The sequence below is a fragment of the Anser cygnoides genome, chromosome 3 (assembly GCF_040182565.1).
Source record: "Anser cygnoides isolate HZ-2024a breed goose chromosome 3, Taihu_goose_T2T_genome, whole genome shotgun sequence".
NCBI lineage: Eukaryota > Metazoa > Chordata > Aves > Anseriformes > Anatidae > Anser > Anser cygnoides.
The window spans coordinates 88,619,624-88,640,892 of NC_089875.1; the positions used below are offsets into that span (position 1 = coordinate 88,619,624).

A 21,269-nucleotide genomic window follows, 5' to 3' on the forward strand; every position below is an offset into this window, starting at 1 on the left:
ACCACTCTCCTGGGGACCAGAAGTGGAAGACCAGTTGGCCTGCAGCAGGAACCATCTCCCTGCGTATCCCATTAAAGCAATTAATCAAATTATAATAATCTTTCTATGCTAGAAGGCAGGAATTTCTCCCATCATTTTTTGTGGTTCATCTTTTTGTGGTTCTACTTCCCATCAATGGGGGCTGTTCAGCCACGTCCTGGGAAGCAGGGCCTCAATATGCGTGGTGGTTTTTCAGGAGGGCAGACGCTTCCACAACAAGAGCCCCCCCCGCCTCCTTCCCCTTTCCCACCTTTTATTGCTGAGTGTGAAATCACATGGCATGGAATATCCCTTTGGTCAGTTTAGGTCAGCTGCACCGGTGATGTCCCCTCCCCGTCACTTGCCCACCCCCAGCCTGCTGGCTCTTGGGGCTTGGAGGGAGTCTTGATGCGGTGCCAGTATTGCTCACTAATAGACAAAACACTGGTGTGATACCAGTGCTCTTTGAGCTACAATTGCAGAACACAGCACTGTATGGGCTGCTCCAGGGAAAGTTAATTCCATCCCAGCCAGACCTAGCGTAAGGCAGGTTTTAACTCCTGGCTTGAGTGTAGTTCGTTGCAGACTGTGTCTGTTTAGGTTTCTTCTTTCACTGGAAAGATCATTGTCTTCTTTTACTTTGACTTTACTGTTTTTATCAACAAGAAGAGTATTACTAAACTCCCAGTCTATGTCAAAAGGTGTCACATCTTTACTTCTAGAAAGGAGGACGGTACTGGTGCTACTTCCAAAGAGTTGTTCCATTAAATTAGACTTCTTTCCTTTCTTAGTATTGACATCTGCGTTTTCCTTGATATTTTCATCTAAGTAATCACTTTTTTGATTAAGTCACCTTGATCTCCCTGATCCTTTTCCAAAGGAAGGTACCTAACTGCCAAATGTTAACTCTCTACTTTAAATCTACAGTCCTTAGCTTTCTCTGCTTCTGCCCTTGTACTTTTGTGGCATCATAAAATGGGTTGGCTTACTAGAGAGTCCTTCAAAGGTTTTGTTGGCCAAAGAGCTGTAGCCTGAGAGTCAGAAGTCTCCTCCATACTACAGGAAGAGAGAACACCCCCAAGGGTAAATTACCCAACATTTTGATATTTCTCTTAGGTATCAAAAAAAACACACACAAAAAACACCAGCATGAGTGAATGAAAGAAAACCAAGCACGGCATGCCAGAGCTAGTCAAACAATTCTGCCAGTTAGCTCTAAGAGAGAATTTGAAGTTAGCTGAGTAACGGAGAATAAAAATGAAAAACCAATGGTCTCTCTGTTTGAGGGCATTTATTATCTACCACAACGGTCTGCCCAAGAACTTGTCCCTAAGGACACCAAGTTCTTTCTGGGAGAGGTTGTGCACCACCACCAACAGAATCTCAGCAGATTCCGAGGACTCTCTGGTGGGTCTGTTGGGGTAAGGAAAGCCAGGAGGCCGGCTTGGTTGCCTTGGTTTCCGTATGCCCACACATGGAGACGGTAACCTGGACACTGTGGACTGACTGTGTGCTCACAATGCAGACAGGCAGGTTAAAAGGCGGCGCCTCTTCCTGCGGCCATCACTTCTTGGAAGTGAGATTGTGACGGACGAGGTAGGATGAGGCTTTTCTCCAATGCATACTGTGAACTGTCGATCTAGCTTCACATTCATTAGTCAAATGAGACCAGTGAATAAGAGAATGTTTAAATTTGCCTTCCTTTCAACAGGCACGCAATGTGTGCAGCAGAGTCACAAAAGGAAAATTCAACTGAGAAGAGCCAAGCGGTAAGATTAGCTCCTTACGAATACACAAGTTTGTGCATTTTTTTGGACGTAGGTGGTCTAGCGCAAAGCCTGATACTCTTCATGTGATAAATGGGTGAGAGGGAGCAAAAGAAAAAAAAAAATGAAATGCTTCAGATACTTGTGGCTCTGCTTACCTGCAGAAGAAAAACTGCACGCTCTTCCAGTGACAGTGTCAGAAGCGTGCAGCTAGCTCTCACGTGCACTTTCAGGGAGTCTTTAGTGGAGAAGAGATCCTCTAGTACCGTGGCCAGTGAATATTAGTCACCAGACAGAGGGAAGAACTGAAGCAGCTTCTGGTTCTCTCTCTCGCAACCCTCTGCCTTCCTGCCCAGCATGGCCATCGAACAAAAAGCAGCCAAGCCCTTAGTTTGTGCCTTCCTCTGGCACGTTTTAAGCATGATAACTTTAGAAGTGGCCAGCAAAAGTTAGGAAGTACAGTCGGCAAAGGCGGCATGAAATGCTAAAGGCCATTGAAGCCCAGCTCCATACCTCTTTGGGTTTTCGTATTCCCCCAATTTTCTTCCTGCATTTTCATAAGGGCTAAGAAGGTTCTACGAAGCCTGGGAAACGATTCAAGGCCCTGACAGTGTCAGACGTGCAGTCTTCACCAAGTATTTGACTTAAGAATGAATTGCCCTCAGCATTCTGTAGTGATTTAAGCGGCCATGAGCAGGCGGCAAAAGTGGCTTAAAGTCAGGATGAGGCCTAAAGTCAAATTCTTTGCTGACAAGTGCACATGTCCCAGGGGAATTTCCTTCATGAGTACCCTTGGGTTGCAGAAACCTAGCGCTTCTCCTGTGCTTCTTCCTCCCCCATGAAATACTGCAAACCACTCAAACCCTGGTCTGAAATACAAGCTATGTCATGAGGTACCCGTTGCATTGGCAGGGCGCGATGGAGCTGCCCGACTTGACCGTGCAGAAGAGCTCTGTGAAGCTCCTCATGAAGAGATGGGAGTCCGCCAGTGCTCTGACACCTAGCCTGGCCTTCCAACGCCTGCCAGCCCCACGGTCCCTGGCACCAGAGAAAGCCAGCCCAGGCAGCACCGTGGAGGAAGCCGCGGCAGACAGCGGGAGGGCGGACGTCACCCTGGGTGGCCCTCGCCGGACTGAGACCTTCCCCATCTCTGTCAAGGAGCTGCAGAGCCACTTTGAGACCCTGGGTGGCAGGAAGGTGAGTGCACGCAGGTTCCGCAGCTGAAAAGGATTCCCGCGCTCTCACTGAGGACTTGGAGAACACTACTGCCAGAACAGCACCCCCTTCCAATCTGCTGCCTCTTCATATCCTTTCTGCCCCCTGAAAGCCCTACCTGGCTCCTCCCAGTAGCTTCTAGCTCACATCCCCTCCGTGTCTTCCAACAGGAAGCGGAAAGTGGCAAAAGCTCACTGCCACCAGCACTGGCCACTCAGCCTGGGAGCCAGACGGACATTTCTCTGATGGAAGTGTCCAGCGTGAAACGGGGGAGGGCAATCTTTGAGAAGATGTCCTCAGGCAATGGACAGACCACCAACACTGAAGGTTAGCCTTACCACTTGGATCGGATTTCTCCCTTTAGTTCAATGCGCTCCATCTCTGAGGTGACAAGGGGCAAGCACACTCACCTCATCAGGGCAGCCCCCAGGCCGCCCAGGGAGAGAACGTGGTGTTCTTCTCAATGCAAAACAAGCTTTCCAGCCTTCTCCATTTTGTCTTTTGCATTACGGAGGAGTGCCTGATGCCCATTAAATACTTTTTGAACAAAACACAACAGAATGGTGTCTTATGTTTTGAGAAGATAACTTTTGATGAAGACAGCCCAGATTACAAATATGATATCAAAACTATGGGCAGCATTCATCAATTACGAAAAAGTGGTATCTTCATTTTCTTCTTTGGTGAAGATAGGTTGGATTTAGCAACTTGTTGCTTTGGTAACAATGCGTTAACTTTTATTAGTTAAAGGCATTCTGGTTTCCACAAATTAAATGCTCCGTACTTTATGTGTTCTAAAGTAAAAGTACGACACAGTTGGCAAAATGTTGGCAATACTGTTTGTTTTGCTTACTGCTTTTCTTTCAAGCTTTGAAACACATGCACCCATCTCCCTCTCCCCAACTATGACGTCTCTTTGTGGTTGCAGTGGGTGGCTGCAAAGCTGTAGGAGGACTTCCAGAAGACAGCCCTCCCAACACCGGCAATACACTGACGGAATTCCAGGAGAATGTCTCCTTGAAAGACAAAATGGCTCTGTATCAGGCTGCGGTGTCAAAGGCAGAGAACAGCAACCGCTTTGCCAATGTAAGATACCAATGTCTCAATATCTTCTTAATTCTACGTTTGCTTTGCCCAGGGACAGATCGTAACCATCTTTATTTCTACAAGCAAGCTATCAGGTGGATCATAGGGTGGATCAAAATTTAAATCCCAAATTAGGAAACCTACAGAGCAAACATAGTCATCCATCAGTCTCTCTCTCTACCAAATGAGGTTTTTCACGCTAGATGCCTTTGGTCTTTTGGACAATCCCCATTGCTTCATGGAAGTGCTCTTCCTTTCAGTCCACCTTTGCCTGAACTTCATGTATGAGGATCATGGGTGAGAGAGAGATCAGCAACACGGTTATCCTATGATGACAAAACAAGGCAGTTTCCTTACCACAACAACTATTCTCTATCGCCAAATAATAAAATCCTATTCAGGAGCACAGTGACTTCAGAGCTCTTGCTGCTCGAACTGAAGACTTTGAAAGTACCGCATGATAAAACAGCTCAGCTATGGGTGCTCAGGTAGCCCAGAAGCCACCTGAGGGAAGCAGCCAACAGCCACGCTCGCCTTCAGAGTCCAGGTGTTTTCAAACCACCGCAATTCCTGCCCACTGGCTTCTTGATTTCCTAATTGCCCTTGTGTATTTGGAACAGATTCCTGCGGTTCTTTGGGCCAAGAAGGTTCCAATTCCCTCCTCCCAACACTGCCAGCAATGGTGCTGTTAGCTCTCTCTCCCCAAAAGGAAGAACTGGAGGAAGCCTGACCCAACCGAACTGTGTTGAGAACATATGAACTGCTTCATTTACACCCTATAACACCTTGCCCTTACTTGTTGAAATGGATGGTATGTTCTTACTGCAAATGGAAAACACCTGGCCTTATTTGATCACTCTAGACCTCAGAGGAAATCAAGTCCTGCACTGTGCCCGGCGGCCTGGCTGCAGTGAGGAAACACTTTGAGAATGGGCAGATGACCCCTTCAATGACCACCTTCGCTCACTCCCAGCACCAGCACAAAGCTGCAGAGGTAACAATGGCATTTTGAATACTAACAAATTAGGTTTCCCCTGTTAAAGAGCTCGAGAGGAAAATAACATTATTTGCTTGATTCCAGGATTCACCATTCCCGGTGTCCCTGGAAAAATTTGCACCCCATTTTCTTTTCAACTCGCCCTCCTCGAGCCTCACCTAACTTTAACGGTTCAAACTTCTCATCACATGGGTTCCTTGTGGTGCTCGTAATCCCCTAAATCATCACGGTACACTGCCATAAAGGAACCATTTGGGCTTAACACCTCTTAAAATAGAACTGATTTGTGACAGCCCTTCACAGGCAGAAACACAAATCCAGATTACTGTTAATTATGTGATTCTTTGTATTTGTTTTCAGGAGACCTCAAGTACCACTCAGCTCCCACTATCAAGCAGCACCAGGGAAGCTGAGTGCAGTGCGACGAGCTCCAAAGAAGCCCCACTAGAAGCCTTTCAAAGCAAAGAGGTAACTTTGTCAATTAACAATTATATCATTTGGCAGGTATGGTTTTAAAACAGTGTCCTAGACAGGGTTGTTTGGATGTGGTAATGAATGGGGCTTCCCACTCAGACTTCTCTGTGATGTTTCAAAGACAGCAGCCGAAATATGGAGTATTCTTCCATGTTGCACTAAATCCCGCAGTAACGTGAAGGTTTTGTGCACAGGTTTCTCTCGGGGAGCAAGTGACTCCAGAGACAAACGGGGCTTCTACACTCACCCGGCATACTGATGAAGCAGGTAAGAAGTGGCTTGAGAGTAATGGCTCCCAAAGGAGCACGACAAACCAAGTTCTTGGCAACCGTCTTTACTGGCACAAACGTGGGGCTGCTTTTAGGATACAGATACAGGACATTGCTCCAAGTTGTTCAGTGCCTCCTTCCTCAGCTAAGCACATTCATTGGTCTCAGTGGGACCTAAGAAACAGGTTTCCGTGCTGGTACACAGAGAGGAGTTTGGCAGAAGGAGGTAGCTTCAAATTTGTGCTGAGCTGCTGGAAAGAGCGGGGCATTTTAAGAGATGTCTGAAGACACACGAAAACCCTTGCCCCTGTATAGCCGAAACTGTGGATGATAAAAGCTCAATTTATAGCCAAGCGGAACAGGCCTGGAGAGCACGATCACGGTGCTGAGGTGCTGCTTCCGCAGTCTAGTCCTGGTATTAGAATTCACGCGTTTGGTTAACACAAAGACCTCAGTCCTGTGCGAGCCCTGACATTCAGGCAATTCAGGTACGGCAAAACAGCAGGCCATAGATATCGTGTCCCTCAACACTTCTTCCATCCATTTCCTATGTATTTCTTCTCTTCATATTGTCCGTTGTTCATTTACTTTTTTTTTTTTTTTAATAATAACAGTAATTATTATTCTTTCCATTGCAGTAAGCAATGCAGCTGTGGACGTGGAGGTCCCAACCACTTCCACAGAGGTTTGTGACCATCAGACGGAAAGGACAGCAGAGGAAAACGCTGTTCCCATAGACAGAGAGACTGCAACATCTGTACCAGATGGCAAGGTCTGTGCCTTTATAGTAAGAGTAGACATCAGTCTGTCAAATACAGTCTGAATTTCTATTTTTACAATGTAGTTGCAATTGAAAATGCAACCTGTGAAAGCAGTAGGAATATACGGAGCTTAGCAATGACGGGCACACAAGGTGGTATTTAGTACAACCTGTAATTCAGCAAGTACTTCTACTACATGACAAACACAACTGAAAGTTGAACTCACACGCTTCTGCTTTTCCTTTCCTTCTCTGATGAAGGAAGCCTCTTCTTTCCCTGCTTTCAGTCTCTAAAAGGCTATGTTTTCTGTCACCAGTTCCTCAGATGCACAGAAATTCTCAACTTGAGGAAAAACGAAGACAAGCGTCAAAATGTCGAGGGCTATCTGGACCAGGCAATTCCACTGGCACTGCCGAGCGAAGCACTGCACCAGCCCAAAAGCACCATGCCGTCTGCTCTTGCCAGAATGAGAGCCATGAATGCAATCATCAAGAGCCATGCACATTCTGTAAGACGGCCACGTCACCAAGGAGCTGCTGGGCTGCCAGTTCTAAGTGTATGTGCACAAGAAAACGCAAAGGTTCAAAGAGGCGCCACCTATTCAGACGAGATGCTCCCTAAGCCTGGGGAGCCGCAGATGAGGGAGCCACTGAGACAACCCAAAAGCAGAAGCAATTGTGCGGCTTCCAGAATTAAGGCCATCAACGACATCCACAGGAACCTACACCATTCTCAAAGGCGTCCAAACCAGGAAGGGGCTGCTTTTCTGGTGGAGGATGCGCAAGGGTTCAAAACAACAGAATCCGGCCTGAAGAACAAAGACGCAAGCGTCACAGTCTCTGTGTTGTGCAGTAATGCACAACAAGTTGACAATAAAGAGATGAAGTGACTCAAAACTAACAGACTTGTCTGAACTTTTGCTGCCTGTCTCAACAGGTTGGAGCATCAGGCGGGGAGAAACTTCATGAAATATAACGAGGGCAAGTGTAGAGCCCTGCATCGGGGCAAGAACAACCCCAGACACCAGGATAAGTTGGGGACTGCCCTGCTGGAGAGCAGCAAAGGGGAAAGGGACGTGGGCGTCCTGGTGGAGAGCCGGCTGACCATGAGCCAGCACTGTGCCCTTGTGGCCAAGAAGGCCAATGGCATCCTGGGGTGTATTAGCAGGGCTGTGGTTAGTAGGTCGAGAGAGGTTCTCCTCCCCCTCTACTCTGCCCTAGTGAGACCACATCTGCAATATTGCGTCCAGTTCTGGGCCCCCCAGTTCAAGAAGGACAGGGAACTGCTTGAGAGAGTCCAGCACAGAGCCACGAGGATGATTAAGGGAGTGGAGCATCTCCCTTTCGAGGAAAGGCTGAGGGAGCTGGGTCTCTTTAGTTAGAGAAGAGGAGACTCAGAGGTGACCTTATTAACGTTTATAAATATGTAAAGGGAGAGTGTCAGGAGGACGGAGCTAGGCTCTTCTCGGTGACATCTAATGATAGGACAAGGGGCAATGGGTGTAAGCTGGAACATAGGAGGTTCCACTTAAATGTGAGACAAAACTTTTTTATGGTGAGGGTGACCGAGCACGAGAACAGGCTACCCAAAGGAGGGTTGTGGAGTTTCCTTCTCCAGAGACACTCAAAACCTGCTTGGACGCGATCCTGTGTGACCTGATCTAGCTGCTCCTGCTCCGGCAGGGGCATTGGACCAGACGATCTTCCAAGGTCCCTTCCAATCCCTAACATTCAGTGATTCGGTGATTCCTAGGCGTCTCAGCAGTCTTCTAGCATCTTTCTTTGGCAAAGGCATGTCTGAAAAGAAAAACTGTAAAAATCACAGTCAGGGGAAGAGCTCTGGATCTCCAAAGTACCAATCTGCAGGTCTTATATATGGGCTGCCATTATGTCAGGATAACAACAATCTGCTGCCCAGGAAGATTAATCTTACTTTGAATTCAGTACGCACCGCAATACTATGCTCCTCAGAAAATCAGGACAATTATTCCCAGGTTTTGTGATTACCACTCGTTAAAGTGAGGATTTACTGGATTAGGTTTTGGATGAACTCTAGATCTCAGAGTGTACCTTATAATTGAGGAGAAGATAGAAATATCAATATAGCATTGAATTAAATATTTTCAGTGAATGTTGTAAATGTTACTCGTGCTTTTTTCCCCTGGATTGAAGGCGTAGTGTCACGAGGATGCTTAACAACTAAAGCAAAACTGCATCCTGTGACAGCATATACAGTGTATTCACTGGAAGCAAACAAACTCCAAGACAATTTATTTTATTTTATTTTATTTTATTTTATTTTATTTTATTTTATTTTATTTTATTTTATTTTATTTTATTTTATTTTATTTTATTTTATTTTATTTTATTTTATTTTATTTTATTTTATTTTATTTATTTTATTTTATTTTATTTTATATTTTATTTTATTTTATTTTATTTTAATTTTATTTTATTTCATTTTTTTCTGAAGACATTAGAGTATTCTTAAGAAGAAGACTTTCATCCGAGGTTTGTGCATTTCCTTGACAGAAAAAAAAAAAAAATCCATCTTGCAGTTCATTCCAGGACTGATCATTAGTTGAAAGCCTTTGCATTCAAATATCTGAGATTTGGATAGAGGATGCCTATACGCACATGGGAGTGGAGTGGTGCCATGCTATGAGTGAGAATATGGACACTTCTGGTCTAAATTCTGTCAGCAGCCGGTGGGACTCAGAGAAGACCTTCTGTACCTCTCATTTTCTCAGGGTGTTCACATGGGTGCTGTGAAGCCAACAGGATTAGAGAGCACGCTGAGGCAAAATTTTCACTAAAACCTGGACATCATTGCTGTTATTCTAGAAGATAGTTTATGAGACAAAGAAAAATGGGTACCAAGCAAACAAAGTAATGATTGCTGGCTAAATAAGAATTATTGCCAGGGCTTGGTGCTTGGTTCACACAGGCAGTTCAGGGTTTAGTTTCACGAGAATTCAAGATCCTCTCAGAGCAACGTGCAGCTTTTTGTGGTTGCTTGGAATACCGGGGGCAGCCGATACCCAGGGTAAAAGAAAAATGTAAGCCACTAAGGGGTGATGGTGGGAAGATAAAGATCAGCTTGGAGCACTTGGCAGCTCAGAGGAGATGAGAATGGACAGTGAGAAAACCCTAATGACTCTCAGAGGAGAAGCAGTAAGAGCAGGAAAGGCACTTGCAAACCCTCCCCAGCCCAAGCAGCCAACAGCAGACGCGAGGAGGACTTCAGAGCAGGCAAGCCTTGTGCTCTGGGCTGCCGCAAGGACCCCTGACCAGGCCAACCAGGTACAAGTGTCTTGGTGCCAGGCCGCTGGCCAGAGCACTTGAGTACATCCATGTTAGTGCTCATGTGTGGGTGAGGAGTGGAAGGGAAACCACTTTTGAAGTAAGACCACCTCCCTTTCATACGAGGCCTTCCTACTCTGCTGCAACATTGCTTCCATCAGGCGAGAAGAAACAGCGTGGCACTGCTGGTAGGGAGCTCCAGCATGAGGAAAGAAACAGGTGGGGAGTAGAGGAGGTGAAGGCAGTTTAGAGAGAAATGACTGCAGTTATGTTATCTGACAGCCTCATGCAAACCATGTCAGTGGTTACCCCAGTGAGCCATGCCTTGCAGAGGCATCCCAGCAAGTCCCTGCAGCCCCGAGTCCTGGCTGACAGCACACGCTGATGCAGCTGTTCTCCTCCTGCCGACATCAAGACTTTGCAGATAATCAAAGAGACAATTTGGAACAGGAGACCATGTTAAATTTGGTGTTCCCCCCCCCCCAAAAAAAAAAGGGGAGGGGGAATTTTCTAAGTGAGCAGTCACCCAGGGCATCTCTCAGGCTGAAATTTCTCATGTCAGAACACGAACAGGTCACACTTAGCGAAGCCGTGCAGCTCAGGGAACAAAACCTCCCTTCCTGCAATCGGCAGCTTGATTCTTTCTAGTCTTGGCTTTAGAGCACTATGCGGAGTTTATTATAATTCTCTTGAATAGTAAAGGCTCACCCTGAGCACTCTGGTGCACAAGTATCCAGGAAAGCCCTGCTGGGGCTCTTGTAGCCACTTGCCGCAAGACACTTTCCTGATTGAATTCCTACTCCTACCATGCCAGACCAGATATTCTTTCGGATCCCCTGGCAAAGCTAATGGGCTCTGGGCTGGCTGCATTAGACCTTCTGCCTCAGCACCAGCAATGAGCCTGAGGCTACCAGGTAGCTGAAGCACATCCTCTCCAAGCAGCCCCATTCTGGAAGCATTATAGATTTGCAGTTCACCTCCTTAGATATATATGCAACAAGCAAAGCATCATTAGAAGCACAGCGTTTATGAGGGTTCTGAAAAATCACTTTTTTTTACTCCTTAGCTAGTGCAAAGACACCACAGATATGAGAAAAATGGTCAATCCTTTGTAGCATTTCCCAGTTCATTGTTCTTACTACTGTAGTCTTCTTCAGGCTTCACTTCAGAGTTGTGAAGGGCATCCCAAGTTCTCCTCCTCCAACTCAAATCTCTTTTCTTGCGTTACAGATTATCTACTATGATCCCCCCCCCAAAAAAAACCTTTTCATCTGTACTTCCGCAAAGAGAAAAAAATCTTTTTTCTTAAAATTTCCTATTTCCTATGTCAAGTGTGTCCTGACATCTGAACATCTTTGTTGGATGATCCTCAGAGAATTTTGTTTGATGACCACTCTCCTGGGGACCAGAAGTGGAAGACCAGTTGGCCTGCAGCAGGAACCATCTCCCTGCGTATCCCATTAAAGCAATTAATCAAATTATAATAATCTTTCTATGCTAGAAGGCAGGAATTTCTCCCATCATTTTTTGTGGTTCATCTTTTTGTGGTTCTACTTCCCATCAATGGGGGCTGTTCAGCCACGTCCTGGGAAGCAGGGCCTCAATATGCGTGGTGGTTTTTCAGGAGGGCAGACGCTTCCACAACAAGAGCCCCCCCCGCCTCCTTCCCCTTTCCCACCTTTTATTGCTGAGTGTGAAATCACATGGCATGGAATATCCCTTTGGTCAGTTTAGGTCAGCTGCACCGGTGATGTCCCCTCCCCGTCACTTGCCCACCCCCAGCCTGCTGGCTCTTGGGGCTTGGAGGGAGTCTTGATGCGGTGCCAGTATTGCTCACTAATAGACAAAACACTGGTGTGATACCAGTGCTCTTTGAGCTACAATTGCAGAACACAGCACTGTATGGGCTGCTCCAGGGAAAGTTAATTCCATCCCAGCCAGACCTAGCGTAAGGCAGGTTTTAACTCCTGGCTTGAGTGTAGTTCGTTGCAGACTGTGTCTGTTTAGGTTTCTTCTTTCACTGGAAAGATCATTGTCTTCTTTTACTTTGACTTTACTGTTTTTATCAACAAGAAGAGTATTACTAAACTCCCAGTCTATGTCAAAAGGTGTCACATCTTTACTTCTAGAAAGGAGGACGGTACTGGTGCTACTTCCAAAGAGTTGTTCCATTAAATTAGACTTCTTTCCTTTCTTAGTATTGACATCTGCGTTTTCCTTGATATTTTCATCTAAGTAATCACTTTTTTGATTAAGTCACCTTGATCTCCCTGATCCTTTTCCAAAGGAAGGTACCTAACTGCCAAATGTTAACTCTCTACTTTAAATCTACAGTCCTTAGCTTTCTCTGCTTCTGCCCTTGTACTTTTGTGGCATCATAAAATGGGTTGGCTTACTAGAGAGTCCTTCAAAGGTTTTGTTGGCCAAAGAGCTGTAGCCTGAGAGTCAGAAGTCTCCTCCATACTACAGGAAGAGAGAACACCCCCAAGGGTAAATTACCCAACATTTTGATATTTCTCTTAGGTATCAAAAAAAACACACACAAAAAACACCAGCATGAGTGAATGAAAGAAAACCAAGCACGGCATGCCAGAGCTAGTCAAACAATTCTGCCAGTTAGCTCTAAGAGAGAATTTGAAGTTAGCTGAGTAACGGAGAATAAAAATGAAAAACCAATGGTCTCTCTGTTTGAGGGCATTTATTATCTACCACAACGGTCTGCCCAAGAACTTGTCCCTAAGGACACCAAGTTCTTTCTGGGAGAGGTTGTGCACCACCACCAACAGAATCTCAGCAGATTCCGAGGACTCTCTGGTGGGTCTGTTGGGGTAAGGAAAGCCAGGAGGCCGGCTTGGTTGCCTTGGTTTCCGTATGCCCACACATGGAGACGGTAACCTGGACACTGTGGACTGACTGTGTGCTCACAATGCAGACAGGCAGGTTAAAAGGCGGCGCCTCTTCCTGCGGCCATCACTTCTTGGAAGTGAGATTGTGACGGACGAGGTAGGATGAGGCTTTTCTCCAATGCATACTGTGAACTGTCGATCTAGCTTCACATTCATTAGTCAAATGAGACCAGTGAATAAGAGAATGTTTAAATTTGCCTTCCTTTCAACAGGCACGCAATGTGTGCAGCAGAGTCACAAAAGGAAAATTCAACTGAGAAGAGCCAAGCGGTAAGATTAGCTCCTTACGAATACACAAGTTTGTGCATTTTTTTGGACGTAGGTGGTCTAGCGCAAAGCCTGATACTCTTCATGTGATAAATGGGTGAGAGGGAGCAAAAGAAAAAAAAAAATGAAATGCTTCAGATACTTGTGGCTCTGCTTACCTGCAGAAGAAAAACTGCACGCTCTTCCAGTGACAGTGTCAGAAGCGTGCACTCTCTAGCTCTCACGTGCACTTTCAGGGAGTCTTTAGTGGAGAAGAGATCCTCTAGTACCGTGGCCAGTGAATATTAGTCACCAGACAGAGGGAAGAACTGAAGCAGCTTCTGGTTCTCTCTCTCGCAACCCTCTGCCTTCCTGCCCAGCATGGCCATCGAACAAAAAGCAGCCAAGCCCTTAGTTTGTGCCTTCCTCTGGCACGTTTTAAGCATGATAACTTTAGAAGTGGCCAGCAAAAGTTAGGAAGTACAGTCGGCAAAGGCGGCATGAAATGCTAAAGGCCATTGAAGCCCAGCTCCATACCTCTTTGGGTTTTCGTATTCCCCCAATTTTCTTCCTGCATTTTCATAAGGGCTAAGAAGGTTCTACGAAGCCTGGGAAACGATTCAAGGCCCTGACAGTGTCAGACGTGCAGTCTTCACCAAGTATTTGACTTAAGAATGAATTGCCCTCAGCATTCTGTAGTGATTTAAGCGGCCATGAGCAGGCGGCAAAAGTGGCTTAAAGTCAGGATGAGGCCTAAAGTCAAATTCTTTGCTGACAAGTGCACATGTCCCAGGGGAATTTCCTTCATGAGTACCCTTGGGTTGCAGAAACCTAGCGCTTCTCCTGTGCTTCTTCCTCCCCCATGAAATACTGCAAACCACTCAAACCCTGGTCTGAAATACAAGCTATGTCATGAGGTACCCGTTGCATTGGCAGGGCGCGATGGAGCTGCCCGACTTGACCGTGCAGAAGAGCTCTGTGAAGCTCCTCATGAAGAGATGGGAGTCCGCCAGTGCTCTGACACCTAGCCTGGCCTTCCAACGCCTGCCAGCCCCACGGTCCCTGGCACCAGAGAAAGCCAGCCCAGGCAGCACCGTGGAGGAAGCCGCGGCAGACAGCGGGAGGGCGGACGTCACCCTGGGTGGCCCTCGCCGGACTGAGACCTTCCCCATCTCTGTCAAGGAGCTGCAGAGCCACTTTGAGACCCTGGGTGGCAGGAAGGTGAGTGCACGCAGGTTCCGCAGCTGAAAAGGATTCCCGCGCTCTCACTGAGGACTTGGAGAACACTACTGCCAGAACAGCACCCCCTTCCAATCTGCTGCCTCTTCATATCCTTTCTGCCCCCTGAAAGCCCTACCTGGCTCCTCCCAGTAGCTTCTAGCTCACATCCCCTCCGTGTCTTCCAACAGGAAGCGGAAAGTGGCAAAAGCTCACTGCCACCAGCACTGGCCACTCAGCCTGGGAGCCAGACGGACATTTCTCTGATGGAAGTGTCCAGCGTGAAACGGGGGAGGGCAATCTTTGAGAAGATGTCCTCAGGCAATGGACAGACCACCAACACTGAAGGTTAGCCTTACCACTTGGATCGGATTTCTCCCTTTAGTTCAATGCGCTCCATCTCTGAGGTGACAAGGGGCAAGCACACTCACCTCATCAGGGCAGCCCCCAGGCCGCCCAGGGAGAGAACGTGGTGTTCTTCTCAATGCAAAACAAGCTTTCCAGCCTTCTCCATTTTGTCTTTTGCATTACGGAGGAGTGCCTGATGCCCATTAAATACTTTTTGAACAAAACACAACAGAATGGTGTCTTATGTTTTGAGAAGATAACTTTTGATGAAGACAGCCCAGATTACAAATATGATATCAAAACTATGGGCAGCATTCATCAATTACGAAAAAGTGGTATCTTCATTTTCTTCTTTGGTGAAGATAGGTTGGATTTAGCAACTTGTTGCTTTGGTAACAATGCGTTAACTTTTATTAGTTAAAGGCATTCTGGTTTCCACAAATTAAATGCTCCGTACTTTATGTGTTCTAAAGTAAAAGTACGACACAGTTGGCAAAATGTTGGCAATACTGTTTGTTTTGCTTACTGCTTTTCTTTCAAGCTTTGAAACACATGCACCCATCTCCCTCTCCCCAACTATGACGTCTCTTTGTGGTTGCAGTGGGTGGCTGCAAAGCTGTAGGAGGACTTCCAGAAGACAGCCCTCCCAACACCGGCAATACACTGACGGAATTCCAGGAGAATGTCTCCTTGAAAGACAAAATGGCTCTGTATCAGGCTGCGGTGTCAAAGGCAGAGAACAGCAACCGCTTTGCCAATGTAAGATACCAATGTCTCAATATCTTCTTAATTCTACGTTTGCTTTGCCCAGGGACAGATCGTAACCATCTTTATTTCTACAAGCAAGCTATCAGGTGGATCATAGGGTGGATCAAAATTTAAATCCCAAATTAGGAAACCTACAGAGCAAACATAGTCATCCATCAGTCTCTCTCTCTACCAAATGAGGTTTTTCACGCTAGATGCCTTTGGTCTTTTGGACAATCCCCATTGCTTCATGGAAGTGCTCTTCCTTTCAGTCCACCTTTGCCTGAACTTCATGTATGAGGATCATGGGTGAGAGAGAGATCAGCAACACGGTTATCCTATGATGACAAAACAAGGCAGTTTCCTTACCACAACAACTATTCTCTATCGCCAAATAATAAAATCCTATTCAGGAGCACAGTGACTTCAGAGCTCTTGCTGCTCGAACTGAAGACTTTGAAAGTACCGCATGATAAAACAGCTCAGCTATGGGTGCTCAGGTAGCCCAGAAGCCACCTGAGGGAAGCAGCCAACAGCCACGCTCGCCTTCAGAGTCCAGGTGTTTTCAAACCACCGCAATTCCTGCCCACTGGCTTCTTGATTTCCTAATTGCCCTTGTGTATTTGGAACAGATTCCTGCGGTTCTTTGGGCCAAGAAGGTTCCAATTCCCTCCTCCCAACACTGCCAGCAATGGTGCTGTTAGCTCTCTCTCCCCAAAAGGAAGAACTGGAGGAAGCCTGACCCAACCGAACTGTGTTGAGAACATATGAACTGCTTCATTTACACCCTATAACACCTTGCCCTTACTTGTTGAAATGGATGGTATGTTCTTACTGCAAATGGAAAACACCTGGCCTTATTTGATCACTCTAGACCTCAGAGGAAATCAAGTCCTGCACTGTGCCCGGCGGCCTGGCTGCAGTGAGGAAACACTTTGAGAATGGGCAGATGACCCCTTCAATGACCACCTTCGCTCACTCCCAGCACCAGCACAAAGCTGCAGAGGTAACAATGGCATTTTGAATACTAACAAATTAGGTTTCCCCTGTTAAAGAGCTCGAGAGGAAAATAACATTATTTGCTTGATTCCAGGATTCACCATTCCCGGTGTCCCTGGAAAAATTTGCACCCCATTTTCTTTTCAACTCGCCCTCCTCGAGCCTCACCTAACTTTAACGGTTCAAACTTCTCATCACATGGGTTCCTTGTGGTGCTCGTAATCCCCTAAATCATCACGGTACACTGCCATAAAGGAACCATTTGGGCTTAACACCTCTTAAAATAGAACTGATTTGTGACAGCCCTTCACAGGCAGAAACACAAATCCAGATTACTGTTAATTATGTGATTCTTTGTATTTGTTTTCAGGAGACCTCAAGTACCACTCAGCTCCCACTATCAAGCAGCACCAGGGAAGCTGAGTGCAGTGCGACGAGCTCCAAAGAAGCCCCACTAGAAGCCTTTCAAAGCAAAGAGGTAACTTTGTCAATTAACAATTATATCATTTGGCAGGTATGGTTTTAAAACAGTGTCCTAGACAGGGTTGTTTGGATGTGGTAATGAATGGGGCTTCCCACTCAGACTTCTCTGTGATGTTTCAAAGACAGCAGCCGAAATATGGAGTATTCTTCCATGTTGCACTAAATCCCGCAGTAACGTGAAGGTTTTGTGCACAGGTTTCTCTCGGGGAGCAAGTGACTCCAGAGACAAACGGGGCTTCTACACTCACCCGGCATACTGATGAAGCAGGTAAGAAGTGGCTTGAGAGTAATGGCTCCCAAAGGAGCACGACAAACCAAGTTCTTGGCAACCGTCTTTACTGGCACAAACGTGGGGCTGCTTTTAGGATACAGATACAGGACATTGCTCCAAGTTGTTCAGTGCCTCCTTCCTCAGCTAAGCACATTCATTGGTCTCAGTGGGACCTAAGAAACAGGTTTCCGTGCTGGTACACAGAGAGGAGTTTGGCAGAAGGAGGTAGCTTCAAATTTGTGCTGAGCTGCTGGAAAGAGCGGGGCATTTTAAGAGATGTCTGAAGACACACGAAAACCCTTGCCCCTGTATAGCCGAAACTGTGGATGATAAAAGCTCAATTTATAGCCAAGCGGAACAGGCCTGGAGAGCACGATCACGGTGCTGAGGTGCTGCTTCCGCAGTCTAGTCCTGGTATTAGAATTCACGCGTTTGGTTAACACAAAGACCTCAGTCCTGTGCGAGCCCTGACATTCAGGCAATTCAGGTACGGCAAAACAGCAGGCCATAGATAATGTGTCCCTCAACACTTCTTCCATCCATTTCCTATGTATTTCTTCTCTTCATATTGTCCGTTGTTCATTTACTTTTTTTTTTTTTTTAATAATAACAGTAATTATTATTCTTTCCATTGCAGTAAGCAATGCAGCTGTGGACGTGGAGGTCCCAACCACTTCCACAGAGGTTTGTGACCATCAGACGGAAAGGACAGCAGAGGAAAACGCTGTTCCCATAGACAGAGAGACTGCAACATCTGTACCAGATGGCAAGGTCTGTGCCTTTATAGTAAGAGTAGACATCAGTCTGTCAAATACAGTCTGAATTTCTATTTTTACAATGTAGTTGCAACTGAAAATGCAACCTGTGAAAGCAGTAGGAATATACGGAGCTTAGCAATGACGGGCACACAAGGTGGTATTTAGTACAACCTGTAATTCAGCAAGTACTTCTACTACATGACAAACACAACTGAAAGTTGAACTCACACGCTTCTGCTTTTCCTTTCCTTCTCTGATGAAGGAAGCCTCTTCTTTCCCTGCTTTCAGTCTCTAAAAGGCTATGTTTTCTGTCACCAGTTCCTCAGATGCACAGAAATTCTCAACTTGAGGAAAAACGAAGACAAGCGTCAAAATGTCGAGGGCTATCTGGACCAGGCAATTCCACTGGCACTGCCGAGCGAAGCACTGCACCAGCCCAAAAGCACCATGCCGTCTGCTCTTGCCAGAATGAGAGCCATGAATGCAATCATCAAGAGCCATGCACATTCTGTAAGACGGCCACGTCACCAAGGAGCTGCTGGGCTGCCAGTTCTAAGTGTATGTGCACAAGAAAATGCAAAGGTTCAAAGAGGCGCCACCTATTCAGACGAGATGCTCCCTAAGCCTGGGGAGCCGCAGATGAGGGAGCCACTGAGACAACCCAAAAGCAGAAGCAATTGTGCGGCTTCCAGAATTAAGGCCATCAACGACATCCACAGGAACCTACACCATTCTCAAAGGCGTCCAAACCAGGAAGGGGCTGCTTTTCTGGTGGAGGATGCGCAAGGGTTCAAAACAACAGAATCCGGCCTGAAGAACAAAGACGCAAGCGTCACAGTCTCTGTGTTGTGCAGTAATGCACAACAAGTTGACAATAAAGAGATGAAGTGACTCAAAACTAACAGACTTGTCTGAACTTTTGCTGCCTGTCTCAACAGGTTGGAGCATCAGGCGGGGAGAAACTTCATGAAATATAACGAGGGCAAGTGTAGAGCCCTGCATCGGGGCAAGAACAACCCCAGACACCAGGATAAGTTGGGGACTGCCCTGCTGGAGAGCAGCAAAGGGGAAAGGGACGTGGGCGTCCTGGTGGAGAGCCGGCTGACCATGAGCCAGCACTGTGCCCTTGTGGCCAAGAAGGCCAATGGCATCCTGGGGTGTATTAGCAGGGCTGTGGTTAGTAGGTCGAGAGAGGTTCTCCTCCCCCTCTACTCTGCCCTAGTGAGACCACATCTGCAATATTGCGTCCAGTTCTGGGCCCCCCAGTTCAAGAAGGACAGGGAACTGCTTGAGAGAGTCCAGCACAGAGCCACGAGGATGATTAAGGGAGTGGAGCATCTCCCTTTCGAGGAAAGGCTGAGGGAGCTGGGTCTCTTTAGTTAGAGAAGAGGAGACTCAGAGGTGACCTTATTAACGTTTATAAATATGTAAAGGGAGAGTGTCAGGAGGACGGAGCTAGGCTCTTCTCGGTGACATCTAATGATAGGACAAGGGGCAATGGGTGTAAGCTGGAACATAGGAGGTTCCACTTAAATGTGAGACAAAACTTTTTTATGGTGAGGGTGACCGAGCACGAGAACAGGCTACCCAAAGGAGGGTTGTGGAGTTTCCTTCTCCAGAGACACTCAAAACCTGCCTGGACGCGATCCTGTGTGACCTGATCTAGCTGCTCCTGCTCCGGCAGGGGCATTGGACCAGACGATCTTCCAAGGTCCCTTCCAATCCCTAACATTCAGTGATTCGGTGATTCCTAGGCGTCTCAGCAGTCTTCTAGCATCTTTCTTTGGCAAAGGCATGTCTGAAAAGAAAAACTGTAAAAATCACAGTCAGGGGAAGAGCTCTGGATCTCCAAAGTACCAATCTGCAGGTCTTATATATGGGCTGCCATTATGTCAGGATAACAACAATCTGCTGCCCAGGAAGATTAATCTTACTTTGAATTCAGTACGCACCGCAATACTATGCTCCTCAGAAAATCAGGACAATTATTCCCAGGTTTTGTGATTACCACTCGTTAAAGTGAGGATTTACTGGATTAGGTTTTGGATGAACTCTAGATCTCAGAGTGTACCTTATAATTGAGGAGAAGATAGAAATATCAATATAGCATTGAATTAAATATTTTCAGTGAATGTTGTAAATGTTACTCGTGCTTTTTTCCCCTGGATTGAAGGCGTAGTGTCACGAGGATGCTTAACAACTAAAGCAAAACTGCATCCTGTGACAGCATATACAGTGTATTCACTGGAAGCAAACAAACTCCAAGACAATATATTTTATTTTATTTTATTTTATTTTATTTTATTTTATTTTATTTTATTTTATTTTATTTTATTTTATTTTATTTTATTTTATTTTATTTTATTTTATTTTATTTTATTTCATTTTATTTTATTTTATTTTATTTTAATTTTATTTTATTTTATTTTATTTTATTTTATTTTATTTTATTTTATTTCATTTTTTTCTGAAGACATTAGAGTATTCTTAAGAAGAAGACTTTCATCCGAGGTTTGTGCATTTCCTTGACAGAAAAAAAAAAAAAATCCATCTTGCAGTTCATTCCAGGACTGATCATTAGTTGAAAGCCTTTGCATTCAAATATCTGAGATTTGGATAGAGGATGCCTATACGCACATGGGAGTGGAGTGGTGCCATGCTATGAGTGAGAATATGGACACTTCTGGTCTAAATTCTGTCAGCAGCCGGTGGGACTCAGAGAAGACCTTCTGTACCTCTCATTTTCTCAGGGTGTTCACATGGGTGCTGTGAAGCCAACAGGATTAGAGAGCACGCTGAGGCAAAATTTTCACTAAAACCTGGACATCATTGCTGTTATTCTAGAAGATAGTTTATGAGACAAAGAAAAATGGGTACCAAGCAAACAAAGTAATGATTGCTGGCTAAATAAGAATTATTGCCAGGGCTTGGTGCTTGGTTCACACAGGCAGTTCAGGGTTTAGTTTCACGAGAATTCAAGATCCTCTCAGAGCAACGTGCAGCTTTTTGTGGTTGCTTGGAATACCGGGGGCAGCCGATACCCAGGGTAAAAGAAAAATGTAAGCCACTAAGGGGTGATGGTGGGAAGATAAAGATCAGCTTGGAGCACTTGGCAGCTCAGAGGAGATGAGAATGGACAGTGAGAAAACCCTAATGACTCTCAGAGGAGAAGCAGTAAGAGCAGGAAAGGCACTTGCAAACCCTCCCCAGCCCAAGCAGCCAACAGCAGACGCGAGGAGGACTTCAGAGCAGGCAAGCCTTGTGCTCTGGGCTGCCGCAAGGACCCCTGACCAGGCCAACCAGGTACAAGTGTCTTGGTGCCAGGCCGCTGGCCAGAGCACTTGAGTACATCCATGTTAGTGCTCATGTGTGGGTGAGGAGTGGAAGGGAAACCACTTTTGAAGT

General features: G+C 46.1%; 2 protein-coding genes across 2 annotated transcripts; both read left to right on the forward strand.

Moving 5' to 3' along the window:
• The first annotated feature begins 735 nt into the window (after window positions 1-735).
• On the forward strand, window positions 736-12,900 carry LOC136790269 (uncharacterized). The gene is made up of 10 exons (XM_066993202.1): window positions 736-1,787; window positions 2,697-2,981; window positions 3,170-3,326; window positions 3,928-4,085; window positions 4,948-5,079; window positions 5,443-5,550; window positions 5,751-5,823; window positions 6,464-6,597; window positions 6,903-7,263; window positions 12,821-12,900. The coding sequence occupies exons 1-10, from the start codon at window positions 1,737-1,739 to the stop codon at window positions 12,898-12,900; spliced, it is 1,539 nt and encodes a 512-aa protein (XP_066849303.1). The 5' UTR covers window positions 736-1,736.
• Window positions 12,016-20,091, forward strand: LOC136790488 (uncharacterized). Its single transcript, XM_066994636.1, has 9 exons — window positions 12,016-13,064; window positions 13,977-14,261; window positions 14,450-14,606; window positions 15,208-15,365; window positions 16,228-16,359; window positions 16,723-16,830; window positions 17,031-17,103; window positions 17,744-17,877; window positions 18,183-20,091. The coding sequence occupies exons 1-9, from the start codon at window positions 13,014-13,016 to the stop codon at window positions 18,753-18,755; spliced, it is 1,671 nt and encodes a 556-aa protein (XP_066850737.1). The 5' UTR covers window positions 12,016-13,013; the 3' UTR covers window positions 18,756-20,091.
• Window positions 20,092-21,269: the final 1,178 nt, after the last annotated feature.

What these genes read in the sequence shown, in the direction of transcription:
- LOC136790488 (XM_066994636.1), top strand. Translation starts at nt 13,014, where the DNA reads ATGTGTGCAGCAGAGTCACAAAAGGAAAATTCAACTGAGAAGAGCCAA. An exon ending in CCGGCATACTGATGAAGCAG is followed by an intron (nt 17,104 to 17,743) that starts GTAAGAAGTGGC and finishes TTTCCATTGCAG; the next exon opens with TAAGCAATGCAGCTGTGGAC. An exon ending in CATCTGTACCAGATGGCAAG is followed by an intron (nt 17,878 to 18,182) that starts GTCTGTGCCTTT and finishes TTCTGTCACCAG; the next exon opens with TTCCTCAGATGCACAGAAAT.
- LOC136790269 (XM_066993202.1), top strand. Translation starts at nt 1,737, where the DNA reads ATGTGTGCAGCAGAGTCACAAAAGGAAAATTCAACTGAGAAGAGCCAA. An exon ending in ACAGACCACCAACACTGAAG is followed by an intron (nt 3,327 to 3,927) that starts GTTAGCCTTACC and finishes TTGTGGTTGCAG; the next exon opens with TGGGTGGCTGCAAAGCTGTA. An exon ending in CATCTGTACCAGATGGCAAG is followed by an intron (nt 6,598 to 6,902) that starts GTCTGTGCCTTT and finishes TTCTGTCACCAG; the next exon opens with TTCCTCAGATGCACAGAAAT.